Source organism: Spea bombifrons, chromosome 1, assembly GCF_027358695.1.
Source record: "Spea bombifrons isolate aSpeBom1 chromosome 1, aSpeBom1.2.pri, whole genome shotgun sequence".
In the NCBI taxonomy this organism is placed as follows: Eukaryota; Metazoa; Chordata; class Amphibia; order Anura; family Pelobatidae; genus Spea; species Spea bombifrons.
In genome coordinates, this window is record NC_071087.1 from 134,866,980 (window position 1) to 134,886,665 (window position 19,686).

Genomic DNA, 19,686 nt, shown 5'->3' on the forward strand with positions numbered 1-19,686 from the left:
GAAACCAGACCCCTGCACTGCAGGATTGAAAAGGTATTCAATCACCAAACCTGGGAACTTTCCGGGTTTGAGGGAAAAGAAAAATGTCGGTGCGCTAAGCTAGTCACAGGCTCAATTAATACAAATGTGTAATACGAGGCCTACCAAACTTTCCGGGTTTGACCGGGAGATTGCCAGGTGAAGCACCGCTTCTCCGGGTCAAGACCCGAATCCTCCGGGTCGCGGGAGCAGAGTCTTGACACGCCCAGCTCCCCCCCCATTTCCCCCTTGAATTAGGGGTGTTTCCAGCAGCCTTCAGCGGGACCGCCCCTGACGTCAGTGGGCAGTTCTGGCCGCGCCCCACAAGGGAAGGCTCCAGGTAGCCGCAGGCCAAAAGTTCCCAGGTATGTCAATCACATTTGGACTACTTTGCCAGATTTGCGAGCATGTTTATCAATTCATATTTTGGATAAAAATGCATGTTTTACTGTATATGTACCAAATATGTATTTTGGGGAGATTGTTTCTTTTCTGACCAAATGCTGGTATTCACCTTTTGAAATGTAAATTCCTTTGTCCTGATCCCTCCCCCTCTGGCCTCCTACCAGCCATAACTCTGCCCTTTTTACCTAAAATAACTTTCTCTTATATCACCTGTCTCTTTCCTCTTTCGTAGTCTTTCCCAAGCTGGGTGCTAACCACCTTCTGAAACCAAGCACTGACGCACCACCCCTCTTCTGCTTCCTGAAGCCACTTAGTCCTAATTACTGCTACACGGGAGCAACTTCTCCCTCTTTTCACCTCTGCTTTTGTTTCAATTACCCATACAACTCCCTTAGATTATAAACTCACGATCTTGGCCCTCAAAGCCAAGAACTTTGTGTATAAAGTACCATAAGGCTAGATGGCATCTCACGGGCAGGGTTCTCAATACTCAATGTGTCTTCATGTATTAATGCATATTTGTTTATGTATGTATTAACTGCTTAATTTAAATTGTACAACGCTGCATACTTTGTTGGCGCTTCATATAAAAAAAACATAATAATGAAAATAAAATGTTAACATAAGTAGAAATGGATAAATGCATGTGTTGAAGCCGCCTAATACTGCATGTCATTTAAGGTTAAGTAAATAACTATAATTAGTTTTGCACCTGAAAATTTTAGCCCATATCTACAGGAAGCAGCATGATAATTAGTTCATGCTGAAAAAACAGTGCATGTCCTTTATTCCGGTTATTTACTTATAGGAACAGTTTAGCACATAATGTGCACTTTAAATCTGATTAGCCTTTAACTATATACTTACTAACATTTCCCCATGAATATACTTGTTTTTACCCCTCAAGTCAAGCATAATGTTTTATGGTTAGTACTGCTTATACCTCAGACTTTTTTTTAACTTACATTAATAATGTATTTTTGAAATGTATTAGATTTTTCCAATAGGTGGAACATTGCTGAATATTACTGATAGACATTTTCACAAAGTATCCTTTGATCTGTAGAAAGAACTATGTTCTTCATAAAATTTGGAAGGACCTCTTTTTTGTTTGCAACAGCACAAGCTGGACTTGAATAGAAGTAGTAAGCACCATTCCAATCATTGGAGGATGTAATTTATCCTCCTATCACTAGGTGCACAGGAATATATAGGCATGATCCCATGCAATCAGCCACCATTTTTTGTATTCACTGCCATCAAATGCAAATTTATTCAATTGCCTGATTTTGTTGATGGCCCTTTTCAAAGAATATCATTTGGCAATGCTCCATCGAACATAACAGATAGACTAAAAATATTTTCTTTTCTCATAGGTTGCACCCTTGCTATTGACTTTTAATATTTACTCAAAGTGTACCCTGGATAGGAACAAGTCCCCATTTTACTAATTTAAGCCCCTCCATCCCACAGGACATGAGATATTTTCATATAATTTATCAGGATAAGGGAATGTAGGTAGACTTTATACTCTGAGGGTTATTTAAACACCCCTACCCCTAAACTTTCTTTTTAAAATCTGTCAATGCAGGGTGTTGTATTTTTCCGGGTAAGGACATGTGTTTACATGTATTCCCAAGCAACTCGTATATTAGTGAATGCATGAGTTGCTTTGCAAGAAAAAATCTTATTCAAGTCTGGTCAATCACACCAGATTTCTGTTATAGATGGAAGGCATCCATCTTAAGTGTCCAGATTTTCCAGCACTGTACTGCTATCCTGCCAAGTGGCCCCACTATCCTAATTATATGGACATTGTCCAGTGAAGATTCTCTGATCACCATACCTGGGAACTTTCCGGGTTTGGCCCGGATAACTCCGGGAGAACCTCCCTTCTCTAGGGCAACACCCAAACGTACCACCCCTGTTAATTTCAGAAAATCTAAATGTAGATTAGTATGTAGGTCATAGCCATCCACATGAAGACATTATCCACAGGGAAAGCTGGAGGTATTAAATGTGGGTTTTACCTGCGATGTCAGCAGGAACACCCGCTCACATCGGCAGGAATGCCCACTGACAACAGCAGAAATGCCCATTGACATCAGCGGGAACACCCCGGACATCAGCGAGATGTCAATGGGCAGTCCTGCCGATGTGAGCGGGTGTTCCCATTTATGCTGATCACCCCTGAGTGGCCCTGTGTCAGGTGCTAGGCATCTCTGTACCATGGTCAAGGGGGCCATTACATGCCACACCTGAGGTAGGACGCAGCACCAGGCTGTGTATGTGCATCATACCATGATCGTGATCAGTGTATAATGAAGATGTGCACCTATCACAGCACGCCTTGGTAGTGTGGGGCCACAACCTGAGAGGTATGGCTAGGCTGCAGGACTCATGATTAGTGGAGTTGGGGGTCAGACTGGAAGCTGTGCATCAATTGGCTGTGGAGACTCAGCAGAGAGAGGTCCAGGTGCTAAAGGGGGGTAGGCAATGTCTGCAGCCTTAAGAATTCCTATCACACCCTCCAGCTGGTGCTCAGTTCTTTAATGCACTTTTCCAGCTGGTGCAGTCTATAGAAAAAGTGTACCTGTTCTTTAGAGCTCTACTGTGCTATTATAGATTCCTGACCATGATGCTACGATCATCGTTCCTAAACCTCTGCTGCAGGAACCAACCACATCTGTTTTTATACCTTCTATTTAACCAAGATTTTGTACTCTCTCATACCTGCCTGTATATCGCTCTGTCAGTGGCCCCTTTGCTAGTGTCAGCCCCCTGCTTGTGTGTTTCAGGACCCCAACACCTTTCCCCCAGATACATACATATTGATTGGAAATGAAATAGAAATGTAACATTTTATTTAATTTAGCATCATTTATCAACTGTCATTGGTGTTCTTCTTTCTTGCTGATCAACAAGCTGAACTAAGAACACTTAGTAAATTATAGTCTATGGAGCAACAGGTGGAAATGTCTGTCACTGGTCTTGTCTAGACCGACTAAGCCTCGGGTAGCAGCCCCTTTACTGCAAATGCATCAGACCCAATGGCATTTGCCACAGCTCAATGCGCTGGTTACAAGAGTTTTCTAGGCTCTCTCCAACTGGCCCATTTACAATATGGCTGGCACAGTCTCCATAGTATGCAGTACCCAGTGCCTAGCTCCTTTAAGAGACAGAGCAGAACCCCTGCAGTGAGGAAAGTGGCCCTGCCCTGCATTTAAGTTGTAGTTGTTGCAGTGACCTCATAAAGCTCAGCTAAGCCCATAATAATAATGTAACATATCTTTACACCATAGGGGTCAGACAAGCCCTTCCTTTGCATTACTAATTATAGTCCCAATAGTTACAAATCCAATGAATAGTGTAAGTTGTGAGGTATAACCAATCTCTTTGATTACAAATGCTGCCTTTATTCATTTCCTTTAAATCTGCCCAGTACAATGTGAGCTATGGTTGCCATAGTTATAATACCATAGCCTTTGAAATATTGCAGTTACTGAGCCTTGTATGTTCTTGCCATCTGGTGGTTCTAGTAGCAAATAGCATATTAAAATGTTTCTACTGTAAAAAAGTTAAATTCAGTGTTATATAACTTTTTTCTTATTAAGCATTAAATGGCTTTTAAGCAGACATTTCTCTACATGCTCTATAGGCATTAAGAAATCCCACTTGTCTTTTCCGTTAATTATATCTTATTAGCACTGACACAGAGAAAATAGTTGGCAGCCAAGAAAGGCACTTTACCTATTACTGCTTCAGGGATCAAAGCTCCTTAATTTGGCCAAAGAAATACCGCACCCAGGCTCTACTAACCCGAAGTTTGCCCTTGCTGTCATAAGGTGGGCTTATAGGAGGATGATGGGTAGGGCAATGGGTATGGCATTGGCATGGACATGGGCTGCCTAAGGGATGGGCATGGTGAGCAAGGCTTTAAGTTTGTACTAGGCCCAAGATTTTTTGATGGTGGTGAAAAATTGCACCTTTTCTGATTTTTATTTGAAAAATCTTTTACCCGTCTACAAAAGCTAATGAAAAACACAGCTAACATTTGTCCTGATTTTAACCATAAATGTTAAAATCCCAGGATATTTCAAACGCTGGTATTTTAACTCTTTCCATGCACTGATTCTACTAGGCTGGTGCTTTTCGAAAGTTAGTGGTAGTATTTGTTTGTGGGTTTTTCACACACATTGTACTTCAGGTATGAATTTACAGATCCAGGTATTTGTCACTTTAAAACAACAACCCAGTATGTGTTCAGCAATATCTCGTGAGTACAGTGACCTGAGTACCTGCACAGACCCTCTGGGAGCAATTTTTTTTTTGAATGGGCACCACAATCTTGTTAGAGTCAGCATGTCGCATTCAAGTGTCGCCTTTTTTGTGTTGCTGAATGCCCCTGTATTCCTGCGCTACGCTCCACTGAACCCACCACGACACTAGTATACAATCAGCCCACCTTCAATATTCATAATATTTGTCTAATGTTAAACAGTTAAGTGGGTAACTTGACTGACGAGACTCAGCTAGGGCTTCAACGATTGCTTTCTCCGCTTGTTTGACTCCATGAAGTGCCAGGCACATCAATTGTTATCAAGAGGTTTTTTTTTTAAATCTACTTCCTTACACTTGCCAGAAACTCCCCAAATCAAATGGACTTGCAAATGGACATATAATGGACATGGTAGTTGTTTCGTGACTGTTGGCATTGGAGGACACGCAACACTAGTGGAGTCTGGTTGGTCAAGTTATCCACTCAACTGCTTGACTATCAATAGACAACATTTTGTGAATATTGAAGGTGGGCTGATTATATACTCGTTTGCTTATGGAAATTCTGTAAAATTATGTATTAATATGTTTTATTATAACGCATGTTACCATATTTCTTTAGTTTTTCTTGAAATGTCAGGAATGCCTACACAAAATATGAATGGGTCAAAAATTGGCTTAGATAATTATTTTTAGGCAGGGTTTAGTAAACAATATGGCGTATATGCCTGAAGCTAAATTGAGTTATACAAGGATAATATTCAGCAGGTAGTTGGAACAACAACTTCAAAGTAATAGTTATTTGAATAATAAAAAATAGAAGAAATATTATAGTTCTAAGAAGGGTTATAGTTCTGATGTTATAGTTCTAAAGTTCTACATTCATCACAGTCAGTGGAAAATCACCTTCAAACTGCTGCTAATTAAAACACTAAAGTACAAAGTATGTCTGGAGTACAAATACACTTCTTTAGTTATTTAGCCTTGAGCTTTGTGGACTTGTAAAAGATTGGACTTTGTATATCTGTATTGTAACATACTGATAAATTGACATAATTATGTTGAATGATAAGTAAGGAGTCAAACTGCAGCAGACAAGGTCCTTCGCTACAATACAAGATAAAAATGGCTAAAACCCTACAGTGGCTCAGAATGAGAAAAAAAATCAATTGGATGCTCAGAAATAAAAGTTAAATTTAAAACAAATCAAATGTTTCAACTTTCATAAATATCAAATTAAGTCCAGTTGATAAATAGAGATATCAACTATTATTATTGTTATTACTATTATATCTTATTTATAAAGAGCCTACAGTTTAGGCAGCGCTTCGTGCAGTACATACATCAAAGAGTATGACAAAACTAGTGGGGTTTGAGGATTTTATTGAATATTCAGAGGGAGGGTGACAGATGGAGGTTAGTGGGAAGTGAGTTCCTAAGTATGGGGCAACATGAGTGAAGTCTTGTAAGAGTGCAAGGGGAAAAGTGATTAGGGAGGAGGAGAGCCTAAGATTTTTAATTTAATTCTTGAGAAAATAGGGAGCCAGTGGAGGACTTCACGAAGTGGAGAAGCAGAAGAAGAGTGACATGTAAGGAAGATAAACCTAGTGGCAACATTTTGGACAGGTTCCTGGTGGGAGCATAGTGTTACCCATTAATAGGAAAAAGGACATGACTGTGGTAGTAGTAGCTAACAGACCAGCATTTACCTGCGCAGCACAAGACCTTTCGTTTACAATAGTTGTGGTGGTAAAGATTAGCCACAATAGGACACTTTTCTAGTTCTGCAGCAGTTGTGGTAACATTTGGCACTTGAAGTGTCCCCAACCAAATAGATGACCCCAACCAAAGAGATGTGCATTCCACAGCAACATCACTACCATTTCACAATGATATAAAAGTTAACCTTTGGCACTCCAGTTTTGGAGTCATCTCTTTCTCATGATGTTTAACATATCAGACTGGCTGAGAGTCGTGGGAAATGTAGTCTCAACAGCTGGACAATTAACTAATCCTAAATAACAACATTTTTGAGCAGGCTGCATGTCAGTGATCCTCCACTCCCCTCATTACCAGTGTCTTTTATTGCTTACTATACTGACATTTTCAGGGGCCCGTGCATGTATCTACTGTTCCAATATAGCGTATGTATGTTTAAATGATTTTAATTTGTATAGACTTGTAATATCTGTATGGAGATCATCTGGACAGCATGCATAGAAATTGGTACCTGCTAAAATGTTCTGATCAGAAACTGTAATGACAGAGGTACCCCCAATACTCCAACAACCACAACACCAATAAAAATGTGTTTTTTGTTTTAATATATAAACACAGACATACAGAGATTTACATGTTTATATACCGTAATTGCGCTGATGGGTTTTGTTTGAGTACAAATCTCACCACCTACAGTCAGAAGGATGAGGGTTTTTTGAGTAGTAGTGATCAATGGATGCACCAGGGGCCCTGAAATGCTACATTTTGTTTCTTTGGCATAATTATGGAATTTTACACCCTCGTATGCGTCCACATTGGGACATGTCGCGTCTTGTTACCTGCATTGGCTTTCTGTAAAATTAAATGATTGAAAAACCACATCTATTGGATTAACTTGCTACTGAAGTGGTGTATTTTGAGAATTTGTTTCTGTTACATTTAGTGTTCTATATCAAATCATATATATCATATATGATGAAATAATACGCACAATTTTTGTTTTTTTTTCTTTTTTTAACCATTATTTCATGAAATAGGATGCATAATTTTTATCTATGTAATTAGCAGGTCTTACTTGGATAGTAGAAATTTACTGATTGTGAACTTGAAGTGGAGCCAGTCTGGAAGCTATCCCCACATGGCTAGTCGCCGCAGGGCTCTATGGCTGGCCATGGGGTAACATAACATTATGCAGTGTTTTAGAAGGAAGAGGAAGCATAACTAAACCAGATCAATAACCGCTTACATCCACTTCCTCCTAAATATATATATATAGTTCACCCCTTGCATATATACAAGTATTGAATCTTGTCATCACTCATAACACGGAAGAAGACAGTAATTACTGTAGCAAACACATGACAAGTAGACTCATCCCCATTCATAACTGTATTCTATATTTAGGGTAATACTAGTTTCTTATGTGAACAGGGCGTAGGACCACATTAACTGGATGATTTATTCATCTGATTCATACGCCCGTTAAAAAGCATGCATGTAATCCTATGAATGAGGGAGGCGTCGGTGCTCCGCTAGTAAGCGCTACTCTACCCGCCTATGCTTGCGCACCAACAGAAAGATGCTCATTGGCAGAAGGGGCGGAGCTTACCACAGTGACTAACATTATCCAGGGCATCAGGCCCCGCCTCTTGTGACGCGCAGTGCCCGGCTCGAGCGTGTGATTGGTCAAGTAAGTAACAGCTGATAGCAGGGCACACGTACACCCCATCACTGAATGCTGGGGTTCGGGTCATCGGCGGACACGGTGTTGGAGATCGGAGCCGTAATACACGAATAAGCGACAGGTAATTGTTATTGCGGGATCACGCAGGGTACCGGTAACGCGGAATGGAGATGTTGATGGGCGGTCAGGATGTCATTCAGACACACAGTGACGTTTAGAGGACACACATGAGCTGACTGGATGCCCTGGGTCCTAGAGAATGTCGGGGGTCTCAGGAAAGGGGGGCAATGGGCACAACTATGCTTAGATTAGGACGTCCCTTTGATAACTTGACCGCTACTTATTTTCTTGCTGACAGCGATGCTACATGCTGCACAAACTGCACCTAAATGATTAAAAACAACTGTTTACTGGTTATTAGTAAATTATTATTTTTAAACTTACTGAAAATATATCAAAGAGGTAATATTCCGCATTGTGTACAGTCTGTACCAGCCTTTATAATATTTCCAACATGGCATAAGTAACCTCTAGCATTCATTTAGCTTTCATTGACTAGTGACAGGTCATTTTAAAGTTGGTTTAGAATAATGGGAGTTGCATTAAAGGGCATTTTGACAGCAAACCCATATCCCTGGTACTTAAATTCCATCCTCCCCAGATGGTGTTAATAAAAATAGTCTTTCAGTGAGGAACATAAGCGGCTATTCTATGCCATATAGGGAATACTTGTTCTGTTTACCTTTTAGGTGCTACCTGTCAGTAGCTGATAACAATGGCATTCGCTCTACAATTCCTTACATTATCACAAATAATTTTTAGAGAAAAAAGAAAACCACGTCAACAGTCATAGGTCAGATCTCCGACCATTCCCATACTGGTTGAGTCTATGTACAACCAGGGTCACCAGTGTATTCCTGTTCCCTAAAGGGTTTGAGAATACAAGCTGCTGCATACAGCTTAAGGAGGATCATGGTTACTGAATGGCTGAATAAGGCTGTAACTTTGGAAACATTTCTTTGAGGTCCTGCATCCATTCACACTTAATGTTTCATTCTGCTTCTGACGTCAATTGTCACTATTCGAGACAGATGTGTTTTATTTCCACGATGGACATGCATGTTGCGTGACGCAAGCTTGTTTGCAGCCTAAGGTTAATTATATGTATTGTTTTCAACAAAGGGACACTGTAGCTGTCATATGCACTTTAAAGCATGTATTGGTATCAGGTTTAAATGCAGATCTACATTAGATCTACTTGGAAAAGACCACATTGATGTAACGTATTCACTTTTATGACTGGAGCCCAACTCAACTTTATAATAGGGGTTAGACATAATAAAAACTTATTTAAGTCAAGAGTATTTTGAAACTCACTAATCAAGCGATACGTGCTAGGAATTTCTATATTATCATGGAGTTATGCATTCCTTTTTTTAAGTTGAACTATGGAAAGCCTTGATACAACGTCAATGTCAACCAAACTGCAAAATACCCTCATTCAGTACCACTGTATTTCAGAAGATGAGTGGCATGTTGCAAAGAAAACGGTAAGTGTGTCCTGATTCTATATTGTACTTTATCCTTATAGCATATAGGCAACAGAGATAACTGCCACATTGTGACACAGATGAACCTTGCTCTGGTGTACCTTATCAGAAATCTTCAGCAAGGAGGAGATGTCAATGGGAGCTTTAACCCTTGAAAAATCTTAAGTGTACCTCATCCGTTAGTTATCTGTCAATACCAAGTCCTGTCTCTAAAACCTGAATCAAGCAGATAACGAGATCAGTTGGAGGACAAATAATATTAACTAGCTAATGTGCCTGTGTATAAGGCCTCGGCTCTACAGAACATATGGACAGCACGGATGGTCGGGGAGCACCAGACGAGGAAGGACACAGTGAGGTCCAGGTCTTTAATCCATCACTGCACTGACCACAGCTGTGTCTGTAAAGTCAGTGTTAAAGACACATAACATCAACACAGCTTTTATTTTATATATATATATATATATATATATACACATTATACATTATACATTATACAAGAAAAGACATAGTAAAATGTAATATAAATGTACAATAATGAAAACTTCAACTGCACACAGGTTTCCATTAATTTTCAAGTAACAAAATAAAACCTAAAATAAGAGACCTCTACAGTCCCAAAAGCTTCCTTGGCATTACATATTTTTCATTATAGCCCATAAATTTTTTTATCTTCAACTAAAGGTTTATTTTGGACTAATACAGCTATATACATTTTTGTTTTTAAATATCAAAACAAAAGGCATATATATATATATATATATATATATATATATATATACATATATATATACATATATATATATATATATATAGTGTTTGGTAAAGCCTTATCACCTAGATTGAAACTTAAATTGATGCCAGAGGTAGATTAATATTTTACTTGTGTTTTAGATTTCAGTGTTAAGTTTTTTTTTCTATTATATATTAAAAAAGATTCTGACTTTGACCTTTTTTCCCCCGAATTACAGAGTGATGTAACAGTTTGGCGAAAACCATCTGAAGAATTTGGTGGTTCTCTGTAAGTGTTTAAAAACTAGATATATTATGAGTTAGTAAGTAGTAAGTAAGTTAGCAATATCCTTTTCTCTGTACATATATAAATATTTATATGCAGAACTTAGAGATTTGTATTACTGATTGTGCACTGTTTGTCTGGAAGTAATGGAACAAAGTCTTTAAGGTAGGATGTGATAACCATAATCTTAGAAATGGGGCATGTGGGAGGATTTGTAATGATAGGTGTTTAACGCTTGTTATACTCGTTGATTTGAAAGAATGATTTGTGAATAACCAATTTTATTATCACTCCTGCTATTTGTATGTCTATTTTTTCCTGCCTTTGTCAGCTGTCTTAGCTGCCACTTCCCTTTTTCACCTCTCAGGCTGAATATTCAACATTTTGAAATATTTGTGCTAAAATAAATTATAATTACTTGAATCATTTGCAACTTGGTGCCCACACGCTATACTCACTGCCAGGCTGCTCTGGCTTCTATAAGAGTTTTAGGGTATATAATGAAAAAAGGGGACCATGGATAAGTTGGTGTGCTACACCACTGGAGCTGCAGCTACTCCTCATTGTTTGAAAGTGAAAAAGTACCTATTAAAATACTACAGAGTACAACAATCAGCAATCACATTATGACCACTGACAGGTGAACAAATAAACAGACGGAGGCTCAGCACTTGAAGTTGTGAAGTGTTTTAATGTACACACAAACAGTGACAATGTTTCGACCCCTAGAGGGCTTGATAAATCATCTTCGCTATTGCGGGATTTTTCCTCGTCTGCAGTGGTCAGTACCTATCAAAAGTCCATGTAAGGAAAAGTGGTGAACTGGTGACAGGGTCATAGGCGGCCAAGGCTCATTGATGCACGTGGGGGCGATCGCTGGCCCATGTAGTCAAATCCAACAGACAAGCTACTGTAGCTCAAATTGCTGAAAAAGTTATTGCTGGTTCTGATAGAAAGGTGCCAGAACACACAGTACATCGCCATTTATTGCACACAGGACTGCGTAGTCACAGACCAGTCAGGGTGCCCATGCTGACCCCTGTCCACTGCGTTCAATGGGCACATGACCTTCAATGGGCACATGACCATAAGAACTGGTCAATAGGGCAATGGAAGAAGGTGGCCTGGTCTGATGAATCATGTTTTCTTTTACATTACCTGGAGAACACATGGCACCAGGATGCACTATGGGAAGAAGACAAGCCGGTGGAGGCAGTGTGATGCTTTGGGCAATGTTCTTCTGTGAAACCTTAGGTCCTGCCATTCATGTGGATGTTACTTTGACACGTACCACCTACCTCTTTCAGCAAGATAATGCTCCTTGCCACAAAGCAAAAATGGTTCAGAGGAACATAACATCGAGTTCAAGGTGTTGACTTGGCTTCCAAATTCCCCATATCTCAATCCAATCGAGTATCTGTGGGATGTACTGGACAAACAAGTTCAGTCTATGGAGGCCCCACCTCGCAACTTACAGGACTTAAAGGACCAGCTAATAACGTCTAGTGCCAGATACCACAGCACACCTTCAGAGGTCAACTGGAGTCCATGCCGCCACGGGTTATGGCTCTCAATATTAGGCAGATGATTATGGTGTTATGGCTGATAGGTGTACTTTAATATGAATTCTTCATTGGTGGACTGCATAGGGGCACTAGAGTGTCTCTTTCATACCAAAATAAAAAATGGTACTTAATATGGTTTTCATTTCTAAAACAGTGACAGTTTACAAGAAATATCACATATCAATTTGTTTGTTTTTTATTACAGTTACAAATGTGAAGGTGTTGTTAAAGATGTGGCAGACAGGATTGTGGATTACATACGCCCTGGACCTTATAGGCTGAAGTGGGACAGCTTAATGACAACAATGGATATAATAAAGGACTTAAATCAGGTAGAGTAAATCTGGAAAATTATTTATAACTTTTAAAATTGCTAAATTGAGATACATGCAAAGCTGCATGTTCTATAAACATGACTAACTATTAACACACATATAGCATAAATCTACTACATTAATGAAGCATATGATAATGCTGAGGTTGGCACATGAGCTATTTTTCTAAGACACATATATATTTCACGTTACTGACCAGCACATCTGAAGTCTTACCCAGCAATGTGTTAGATGCACATGGGAATCATTTCCTTAATGTACTAATAAACTTTTCAGTTTTCCAGAATTGCACTTTTAAATTTTCCAGAAAATCCTGTATGTTGTATTTGTACAAACAAAATAAATATTTGTGATATTTTTATATTTATTTAATTTTGTGGTACATAGCTGCCAACTACACACCGCATGCGTGTGTAGCAATTGCAGAAACAGTTTAACAGTAGATGTGAAACTTCCATTAAAGGGAAAATGATAAATCATATGAAAGGAAACACTCTAGATCAGGCATGTCCAAACTTTTTTCGAAGAGTGCCAGATTTGATGAAGTGAACATGTGCGAGGGCCGACCATTTTGCCTGACATTTTCTGAACCATTAAAATGAAATGCAAATTAACTATTTTATGCAAAGTTTATTGAAAACGGCATACCACATCTATCCCTTTCTCACTCTCCTTTTTCAGCAACCGCTCGGCACCCCTTGGGCCCCACTGACTGGCAGAACTCCAGGGCGACCCCGGTAGTTCCGCCACTGCCTACAATTTCTTCATCAGATGCCCTTGTGGCTGTGTGTGCCGGCGCAGGGAGAAGGAAAGCCCAAATCTAGCGACGTCCGAGATCGCAAGATTTGGGCTTTCCTTCTCCCTGCGCCGGCACACACAGCCACAAGGGCATCTGATGAAGAAATTGTGTAGGGGAGGGCAGGGGCGTACCTAGAGTATTTGGCACCCGGGGCGGATCCTGTATGTGGCACCCCCCCACACACACTTTAAAACTACCTGGCCGAAACTGAATATGACCCCCCACACACACCATAAAAAAAATCTAACACTTTTATTTAAAGTAAGTAACACACCAAAATAGGACAAAACAATTAAATAACTATATATATATATATATATATATATATATATATATATATATATATATATATATATATATATATATATATAATTGTTAACAGCAATCACATTCCTATCATGCCCAGGCATACCCAGATTCCAGGAGGCACTCGCAGACTTGGCATGATAGGAGTATGATTGCCTTATCTACCCCTTCTCGCTCCCTTCTGCCCTATCTACCCCTTCTCACTCCCTTCTCCCTCCCTTCTCCCTCCCTTCTCCCTATCTACCCCTCCTAACTATCTACCCTCTCCCTCTTTGAAGTTCACTTACCTTTCAGGAGTCCTGCGGTGGGGGTGCAAGGCCTCTGTCTCCCAGCTCTGCCACTGTATGGAACAGTATAGAGTGATGGGAGTTATGATGTACTTTAGAGCATAATTATATAATGAAAAATACATTGGAAATGGTACAGCATAACACCCATCACTCTCACACATATACCAATCCACACGCATACACCAATCCACACGCATACACCAATCCACACGCATACACCAATCCACACGCATACACCAATCCACACGCATACACCAATCCACACGCACATACCAATCCACACACATACCAATCCACACACACATACCAATCCACACGCATACCAATCCACACGCATACCAATCCACACGCATACACCAATCCACACGCATACACCAATCCACACGCATACACCAATCCACACGCATACACCAATCCACACGCATACCAATCCACACATATACCAATCCACACACATACCCCAATCCACACACATACACCAATCCACACACACATACCAATCCACACACATACCAATCCACACGCATACACCAATCCACACGCATACACCAATCCACACGCATACACCAATCCACACGCATACACCAATCCACACGCATACACCAATCCACACATATACCAATCCACACACATACCCCAATCCACACACATACACCAATCCACACACACATACCAATCCACACACACATACCAATCCACACACACATACCAATCCACACACATACACTAATCCACACATATATACCAATCCACACACATACCAATCCACACATATACACCAATCCACACATATACACCAATCCACACATATACACCAATCCACACATATATACCAATCCACACACATATACCAATCCACACACATATACCAATCCACACACATATACCAATCCACACACATACCAATCCACACACATACCAATCCACACATATATACCAATCCACACATACATACCAATCCACACACATACCAATCCACACATACACCAATCCACACATACACCAATCCACACATATACACCAATCCACACACATACACCAATCCACACACATACACCAATCCACACATCCACATCCACACATATACCAATCCACACACATCCACCAATCCACTCTCACTGTATGCTTTCCTACCTTTCCTCTTTTCTCCTTACAGCTCCTTTTCCTGCTCTTCGCTCCTCTTCTTCTTCAGTTCTTCTGTCTTCTTCCGAGGGCACGGGGTTCAGAGGGCACAGACAGCGGTGGGCGCGGCTTCAGTGTTGTGCGCCGGGATCTGACAACAAACCCCGGCGCACAACAGCTGTTGCCGCGCGGATCGCAAGGGAGCAGTATCAGAGGTCTTTACCGGACATCCGGCTCCCTTGAGTGATTTTAAGCCGGATGTCCGGTAAATACCTCCGATACTGCTCCCTTGCGATCCGCGCGGCAACAGCTGTTGATCTCGCGCTTTCCTTCTCCCTGCGCCGGCTGATGACGCCAAGTCCCGTGGCTCACTTGGGGGCCGCATCAGTCCGGAACGCGGGCCGCAATTGGCCCGCGGGCCGGACTTTGGACATGCCTGCTCTAGATTGTAAGCTTGCGAGCAGGGCTCTCTCCACCAAATGTATCGGTTTGTTTTAGTCTGTCAATTCTTGTCTTGTCATATCCCTTGAATTTGTGTATTGTATTAAGTGCTGCGTAAACTGTTGGCGCTATATAAATAAAAGATAATAATAATAACTTATGATACTTATTTTTCATCATTATTGCCCCTTAAAATAAATATATTTAAAATATCTTACTTTGTATCACATTAAACTACTGCTTATAAACAGAAAACTATGTAAAAATGATAATGTTATATTACAAAATTTTCCATGCATTAATTAACTAATTATTCTTTTGCGTTAGGGTTGCTGTGTGATGCGCTATACAACTGCTGGCCAGCTTTGGAACATCATATCTCCCAGGGAGTTTGTTGACTTCTCCTACACCACACAATATGAGCATGGTCTTTTAAGCTGTGGTATGTTTCTTCTTCAAATTTCTCAAAGCTTTTGTATTGCTAGCAATTCATTTTTTAAAGTTGTACCTCGTTGAGTGGCATGCATTGTAAAGCATTGCCCAACTCAAGGAATATTGATGTTTAAATAAACAAATGTATATTTGAAATACATTACTAGCTCACCTCTAGAGATAACCTCATGATGCAGATAACAGCCTTACTTTCCTATTGAGTAGGATAACACAATCAGATTGCTGGTTATTGTTTGAAGCTAAGGCTTCTGTATCTTCCGCTTCCCCACCTATAGGTGGTAGAGCTGGTGGATAAAATGTAAATAGTTTGATATTTATTTTTCCAATTTTGGTATTTCAAGTCATAGTTACAATATAAAAAAGTTTGTTCTGCCTGACATATGTCAGGTAGGACTGCAGGGTCATCTGTGCACACAAACATAACACTCTGTGCACATTTCCAGGCACGGTGGGGCATTTGTTTATGAGCTACCAGTGTATTCTCTCCTAACATGACAACTGAGGGTTCTACAATCTGTGCCATCGGCACATTAGCCTGTTAGAAAACACACATTGCTAAAATTGTATAGGCTTACAAACAACTAGAAAAACTGATTGATGAAAACTGTAATTGTGCAACAACTTTAACCTCTTCATGACCATAGGCGTATTAGTACAAATTCCAGCGGTTGACGCCAGATGACATACTATTACGTCCTGGTGTTTTAAGAATCAGCACGATGGTGCATGGGAGATCAGTCTATTGAGTGTCAGCCTGGTCTGCCACCTAATAGTTCAGGCCAAAATGTATGGCTCCAAGCTGAATGATCTAACGTGACAGTGCTCAAAGTGAGCGGGATTGGGTCTCCTAGCAGGTTTCCCTGTTGCTGATCATACTCCCTTTCTCTGGTCACACAACTTTGCCTCCTTATGACTGTGTCATCAGAGAAAAAGAGATTGCTACAAGCGCACTGTAACAGGCTGTCACAGCCGAAAGAGAAGAAGGAGAAAGAGAAGCCCCCCGCCAAAAAAAGTTTTAAAAAAAATGTGCCAATACTTAATAATTACTGTTTCTTATGTTCACATTTGTTTGGAAACCCATTCATACTCCAATTGACTTTTGTTCTCTTTTTTTTCTTTCATCAAACAGGTGTTAGCATTAAACATGAAGTTGTTCGACCAAACTGTGTGCGTGGATTTAACCATCCCTGTGGCTGGTTTTGTGTACCACTTCAAAGTGACCCTGAGCATAGCCTGCTCACTGGCTATATCCAGACGGATCTGAAAGGGATACTTCCTCAGAAGTCTGTTGAGCTTGCAATGGCAAGTTCCCTTGTAAACTTTTATACCGATCTTAGGAAGGCGTTGAAAGCATGAATGCCCTTTGTGGCAACTTCCTATACTGGATAACCAGTATATTTTTAACAAAAGTCAACTTGAGCATTATCCTATTTTTGACTTTCTCAATGGACATGCTGTCGTTGAACAAGTCTTAGTGTAACACCAAGACAGCTTTAGTTGAAATTCAAGGAAAATTGATACCATATTTTATTACATGGAATATGTGAATACAATACTGGACTCGTTGAAGGCTGGCAGATTGCAATATTTTTGAATTTTATATGAGTGGGCTCATACTTATCCATAGGAGGATCTGTCACTTTCCAAAATTATACATTCCGCTGTATAATTATTAATACTATGTAATGTTGTTTATAGATCAAACCAAGCAATATATATGTATACGAGGTGAGCAGCCATCTTCCGGTTTTCAAGATCGGCATGTTTTATTTTTAACTATTTTTGTAAATGTTATATTATCCCTTATAGCTTGTGCATACGTGCCTTTGTTTGCATGTACACAAATGTATAATGGAAAATAAGGAATAATTAGGAAGTCTAATGTATTTGAAAGCTAAAAATTTGTTTTTATAGTATGCATCTGCATGTCTGAAACATTGAAATAATTTATGAAGCATACATTTTTCAGGGCTTATGACCTTTTCTGTTTAATTGTGACCCTGCACAATTTACTTGTCCGTTAAGTCCTGTTTTATAATAGTGAAAGGAACATATTTTTCTTTCAATTAGCAACATACATATATATATATATATGAGCTTTAACATTTTATTTATTTAAAAACCAAGCCTGTATGTCTTGTGAAAAGGCTTACTTTGTAGATTGAACAATTTTGTTCTTTTTAGTTTTCATGCTAATTTTTGTTGTGTTCATTATCATCAAGTCATGTATTCATTGGCAATGTTTCCACACTGAAAACTGCTTGTTATTGTAATATCCTTAGTAATATGTTATGTTTCACAGTTTTATAACACAGCCTTGAACTCTGTTCTGCACCAGGGTAAGCAGTGTTTTATTGTAACCTTAAATAAGCTGTAAATAAGCATACTAAAGGAACATTGTAAGACCTTGTATGTAACACAATTCTCTGTGAATAGTGGGTGCATATTATACAAATGTAGAAGGGACTATAATGACCATTTTTCCAGGACACATAGTAATTTCTTATGTTGCGGTTCAGCCCTTGTGCTGCAGCATGTGGAATGTAAAAAACTTACAGAAGAGAATTAATTACTCAGTTACCCAGTATATGAAATGTACTTGTGTCCTTGAAAAAAATGCCATTATAATGTATAATGCAAAGAGAAACCTTCTACTTGAGATTGTACAGTAGCATTTACATGGCTCAAGAGCTCTAAAGCTTAATCAGTTTAAGAGGTTCTACGCACTAGAGTTCATACAGCCTCCTGACACTTTGCATTGCCATTTTCTCTCTGAGGTAAATCTTTCTAAGTACTATCTTCCACAGGTCATGATAACCCAAACTGTGAGTAAGTTCTCTTTTTTTGGGGTGGGATATTATTTTATTGTTTTTTTTTTGGAATAGGATTGGAATATCCATTTTTGAATTGACATTATTTCACATGTAAAGTGCTGCCCTGCAATGTGGACATGTTCAAACTCACAAAAGATTCTGTAGCTCTAGTACAATGATGGGAGAATAGAAATGTAACCGCAACAATTAAATTAACAACGTGCAATATTAGCATCAACAAACTTAAGACAGCTGGTTCAGAGGGATTGAAACCGACAGTGAAAGAAAATGGCTCCAAAAAATATCTAATGTGGCAACCCTATACATGGCCTGCCAGTAACTATAAAAATAAAGTAGTTTGATTTATAAACACAGACAGGTTATACCCAAGAGCAAGAGTCTAAAATTGCAACTTCACAGCTTACTGATATTTTGGAGGCCTGTGAGTTCTGTGGTTATACTCTAGTGAATATACCTCTTATTTGGCAATCCTCACTCTCATTAACTAAACTCTTGCAGTTGTTGCACTTCAGATACCTCATATGTTACATGATCATTTATGCAACTTTGCTTATTTTAAACATTACATCCTATTGACTAGGCCAATGTTCCGTGTAGTTTAAGAACCTTTTTTTTGTTTAGGTTTCATTATGCATATGAAGTCTAACTATATATATATATATATATATATATATATATATATATATATATATATATATATATATATATATATATAAATATATATATATATATATATATATATATATATATATATATATAATTTGTAAGTATCGGGGCACCCGACCATTACACGGACTGTTCCTACAATGTTGGAAGCATAGCATTGTCTGAAATATCTTGGTATGTCCCCTTCAGCATACCAGGACAAT

The 19,686-nt window shown here is 39.3% G+C and overlaps 1 protein-coding gene across 1 annotated transcript; it reads left to right on the plus strand.

Moving 5' to 3' along the window:
- The first annotated feature begins 8,120 nt into the window (after positions 1 to 8,120).
- STARD4 (StAR related lipid transfer domain containing 4) lies at positions 8,121 to 17,533 on the plus strand. Its single transcript, XM_053474332.1, has 6 exons — positions 8,121 to 8,225; positions 9,546 to 9,654; positions 10,626 to 10,675; positions 12,443 to 12,569; positions 15,858 to 15,972; positions 17,113 to 17,533. Exons 2-6 carry the CDS (start codon positions 9,553 to 9,555, stop codon positions 17,337 to 17,339), a joined length of 621 nt encoding a protein of 206 aa, XP_053330307.1. The 5' UTR covers positions 8,121 to 8,225; positions 9,546 to 9,552; the 3' UTR covers positions 17,340 to 17,533.
- The last annotated feature ends 2,153 nt before the right edge of the window (positions 17,534 to 19,686 follow it).

Coding starts and splice junctions, on each gene's coding strand:
- STARD4 (XM_053474332.1), top strand. CDS start 9,553: ATGGAAAGCCTTGATACAACGTCAATGTCAACCAAACTGCAAAATACC. Junction 9,655..10,625: donor GGCATGTTGCAAAGAAAACG/GTAAGTGTGTCC, acceptor CCCGAATTACAG/AGTGATGTAACAGTTTGGCG. Junction 12,570..15,857: donor TAATAAAGGACTTAAATCAG/GTAGAGTAAATC, acceptor CTTTTGCGTTAG/GGTTGCTGTGTGATGCGCTA.